The 4,709-nt window shown below is 41.5% G+C and overlaps 1 protein-coding gene across 1 annotated transcript; it reads right to left on the reverse strand.

Annotated features, from left to right (window-relative positions):
- Positions 1 to 1,380: 1,380 nt before the first annotated feature.
- LOC145963818 (uncharacterized) lies at positions 1,381 to 3,300 on the reverse strand. The gene has a single exon (XM_083086072.1). It carries the CDS (start codon positions 3,027 to 3,029, stop codon positions 2,043 to 2,045), a length of 987 nt encoding a protein of 328 aa, XP_082942198.1. The 5' UTR covers positions 3,030 to 3,300; the 3' UTR covers positions 1,381 to 2,042.
- Between the last annotated feature and the right edge of the window lie 1,409 nt (positions 3,301 to 4,709).

Here is a 4,709-nt window from a genome sequence, read left to right on the forward strand (position 1 = left end):
TTTAAGGCGATTAAAAGTAGAACCACAATCGCTTTCGAGATAATGTGTAATTATCTAAAATTATCCTAATCACTGTCATTGAGCAGTAGAGCTACAGAAGAATACTCAGGTAACACGAGGCGGACGTAATGCTAGACAAATTGAAAAATTATATGGAGTTCACTCGAAAAGGAAAAAAATATTGCTAATCATTTTTTTCGACTTCCATTTATAATAAACTTTTTTTCTTTTAGCAATTATTTTTTAAGATTAAAATTGACAATTAGGAATTTGGCTCAAATAAATAAATAAAAATTAAATCAAAATTGTGGTTCTTATGCTAATTTTGATTTAATTTTATTATTTTTAAGATTATTCTCCAAAAAAATATGATTTTTTTTAAATACTTTGTTCTTGTCTGAATTAATATTTACGCGCCCTTTTAGGGTGAACTCCTCAATCGATATTTATCGCCGACTCTCGTGGCATCAATGAACGATCGCGCGCATGCGCACGTATGCGCGAGCGGATACTGCTGCCCCCGCAATGCACGCATATAATACGTACGTATCTATGTACAAAATCACCTATACAGCCTCGCAATAAGTTAAACGCGTCTCGAATCAGATATTTACACGGTGCCCTGCACGGACGACAATGTACGATGGTGTACCTATTTACAATTAAACTCGAGGCGAATACGCCCCCGCCGTTCTAGCTCGGTGTGACGGGAGGATGTGGGGGAGGGTTGGAAACAAAGCTGCTCTCGGTATTACAGTCGATGCGTCGCATTTTATGCGCCCTGACCTGCCCATTTGCCCATAATGGTGTTCTCTGTCAGGGAAGATTTTTAGTATAATTATTGAAAAATTATTAAATTTTAAATTCGAAATGTCCCTTTAACGCTAATGATACTTATCAATAATTCAAAATATATCGATCGATATGAAATTCTATTCCAATCTTCTATTCTATCGCGATCTTTGAGGCTGGTGCTCTCTTCCAGGAGGATCCTGGGACCGGTCGCTCGCGCCTTTTTCCGCTCTTCGCTTCGATCCTATCACGACCGATTGGAAAAAACGTCCCGGAATCCCGCAACGATGCTGGGATAAGTATCAACGATGAATTACCGTGCAACGTTAAACTTACGCGCTCGATTAAGTACAACCTGTACAATTAAAAGCGGCTTTTTACCCGTCAACTTCGTAATCAGTTTTGATATCGTATATTTTTTTGATATCCCCAGTGACAGATAAATCTGATTTTTTTAAGAATTGGAAAAATAATTTAATTTACTTACATAAAGAGATATATGTGTTTAATCTTTAAAGAAAAATATATATTTGAAGAATAGAAAAATTATTTTAGATAGATAAAAATATTATGTAATAATAATAAAATTAATTCTTTTCGTCAAAGAACATTATTGATGGCTCATCCGATTTTGAATGTTTCATATTGAATCTTAAAGATAATGCATTATACATCAGCAATGATAGTAAAAAGGGAAAGGGCGATTTTTCGACATTTTTTGACATGTCAATCGAGCTTGTAACGAGCGAACCTCCTGAAAACTTTGACCGCGATAACAACGCCGGTATTGTGTTTTTCTGCTTACGTACTTCTGCTCTCCGTTTACGGTCGATGCCGCCGTGGTTGAGTGACTCATTTACAAGTTAATGAAGTCGCGATTCCCAGTTTGCTCGTTAATTCTCATGCTTTCCGCGAGCGAGCCGTCTCCTTCTCGGTATCCCGGCAATTCGTCATTACCTGCAGTCAACGTTGAAGTCTGTCTCGAAGGAAGGACGGGTCTTGAAGGCTCGATCTTTCAATCAGCATCTTGAACGGTGGAAACTCAAACGGGAAGCACCCCTGCAGAATCCCACGAAGACGATGTCCGATCTAGTTAACTTTGATACTCGAGATTTTCGTCAACCTTTTCAAGAACGTGGATTACCTCTAAGTCCCATATTCGATATTTCGCGAGCTTTAAGGATTCATCACGATGACATCGAGTGATACGCTCTTTTCAAAGAAGAGAATTTTTGTCATGAAACTCGTGTTTATTCGCGCTGGAGCAGTTCATAAAGCGCGGCGATATAAGTTTGCGCCATTTGTAGGGTCTCGAACTTGCTGAGCTTTCTGTCGTTTCCCAGACTGGGCACGACATCTCGCAGTCTGTCGAAAGCGTCGTTCAAGCTGTTCATTCTTCTTCTTTCTCTGGCGTTCGCCGCCAGTCGCCTTTTCCTCAGTACTTCGATGCCGGGCGTGCTGTTCTTAATCTTCTGCACCGCCGGTTCCTTGGACTTTTGCCCGATGTATTCTGCTGGCAGAACGTGGAGACTCTCGTTTCTCTGATGGTACCTCGACTGATCGCATTTGCCCGGCTGACCGTTCGCTAAGTTTGCTTCATTCCTCGGCACATTATAAGCGGCGCCTAGGTAAAGAACATCCGTTCTCTGAGTATAAGGGTGACTTTCATTCCTCGGATGATAGATACCGTTTTTTACGTAGCTTTTCGTGGCGAAAATTGCCTCCTGACTCTGACCAAAGTCGGTTCTGGAACTCGCAAACATCCCTGGATGATGGTCCATTTTTTGAACGTATCCCGCGGGCTCTTGCTTGTTTACGCTACTCTCGTTGAAAGTCATCCTGGACGTTGCATCGTCGTAAGACATGCACTGCTCGTTCATTCTGTAAGTCATCTTGGGGTGATGATCTTTGATATTTCTGACGCTGTTCAACGTTGACTGATGCTCGTTCCGACAGCCACTCTCCTGATAATAGCCTTCGTAGAAGTCGCCAAAGTTGAAGCCAGCTGTCACGTGGAGGCTGCCATTTGGGACGCTACCGATCTCTTGGTACTCCTGCTGGTGGTGACTGTCTACGGAGCTGACGCTGCCGCAGCTGCTGCCCCTGGATCGCGGCGGCTGCGGGTAGATCTCCTGGTGATGCCAATTGCCACGCGGATTCGATTCCGGGCTACTCGCCGATCCGTAGCCTTCGGAGTCCAGGAGATCGTATTGTTGGAAGGCCGCGTACGTTGTCATTCTCGTGTCTGCGCGTACCGGATGATTGATCCTCGGTTCTACCGGCGACCTTATATCATAATCTTCCGAGAGACTGATCTCCAAGTCGCCTCAACCGATTGTCATCGCCTTTTTCGTAAAATTTCTGCAACGTTTAATCGATGCCAATGTTCGATGCTGTTAGGGATGACTTTGAAGATGTAAGACGTAGGATATTTGGAGAACGTATGAGACTACGTTCGTCAGCTTTCACGTCCGGCTTCCGTCTGAGACCTTCCGCCGTGTATGCTTCGTGTACGGAAGCGTTGCGTAAACTGACTTTACCTGACGATCTCGTGGTCTGGACCATGCCGTCCGGTTTTCTTGGGGCCCCGCTGGTAGGGGAAACGACGAGACGGACGGACGTGGAGTCCCGAGGCCCACGTGGAAGGGGATCCCCGAGGAGGTGGAAGGAGTCCACTGGGAAGTGGGCATCTCTTTGTAGAAGCCGCGCGACCGGACACGCCCCTCGTCTTCCTTCGTCTTCTCTTCGCTGGGGGCTCCTCTCGGGGCCCTGTTTGCGTCCGGAGTCAAAAGGCGATCGCGGCGAGAAAAAAAGGAAGGAAGGCGCCCCGATCGAGTGGCACGCACGGTCACGGGATCGCGTTCTTGACATTGGAGATACGTCTGTGCCGTCGAGCTACGGTTTCACATCCCCGTATTTTTCGCCCCCCCCCCCTATTCTCGCGCTAATTGGATTTTATTTATCCTCTTCTGTTCTTCCCCGACTCTCGCAAATCGGTGACATTCTAATTTCTTTTAAAATTCTACGACGACGTATGAGTTCTATTTAATATTTCGCGTATTTTAATAATTATTTTTGCTCCTATCGGCTCATTATCTATAATATTTATTAATTATTTATATTAATTTATATTAATATAAATAATAATTTATATATTAATAATATAAATATTATAAATAATAATTTATATTAATAATATAAATATTATAAATAATAATTTATATTAATAATATAAATATTAATTTATATGAATTATTGCTATTTCTTAATAGTAATTATGAAACTAGGGAAAAAGATTAAAAAAAAAGAAATGTAACATTTTTCTTATTTTTACCTGTCAATATATTATATACACACAATAAGGACACAGATGTTATATTAATGGATATGTGGTACGCACGTGGAATACAATACGTTTCGCAAGATAGAAGCGAAAATCATTTTCTTGCGAAACTTTCCAGGTCGCTGATGTCAAATGCGAACTAGGGAAAGCGTTTGGCACGTCTAGTAAAAAGCTATTAAAACTCGCATGGATATTATAAATGATATTGCTAGTAAAACTTTCTTAATGTAGGTCTTTATTCAATATTACACGGATACGTATAAAAATAAACGTAGCTAACTGACATTAATTGATAGCGCAACCATTAAAATTCGAATGTTACGGTTGACAACGAGAGAGAAGATTGACAAGCTAAAATTATTAATAGCCTCAAAATATGTACTTTAAAAATTCATGGCAAAGTGTAAAATATCTGAATTTTAAGATACACAGTGATGTAATGTATCATTGCTGGAGGTGCATGTTGGCAAAATATTTTCTCGTAGCTTCAATTGGTCTCTGTTTACCTGAAGCCGTCAGCTTCTATTTCTTTTTGTCCCGTGCCGTGCTTTACAAGATTGTCAGACCGAAAAAG

The sequence above is a fragment of the Camponotus vicinus genome, unplaced genomic scaffold (genome assembly GCF_025532165.1).
Source record: "Camponotus vicinus isolate PSW18456_S1 unplaced genomic scaffold, iyCamVici1.0 SCAF_13, whole genome shotgun sequence".
In the NCBI taxonomy this organism is placed as follows: domain Eukaryota; kingdom Metazoa; phylum Arthropoda; class Insecta; order Hymenoptera; family Formicidae; genus Camponotus; species Camponotus vicinus.

What these genes read in the sequence shown, in the direction of transcription:
- LOC145963818 (XM_083086072.1), bottom strand. Translation starts at nt 3,029, where the DNA reads ATGACAACGTACGCGGCCTTCCAACAATACGATCTCCTGGACTCCGAA.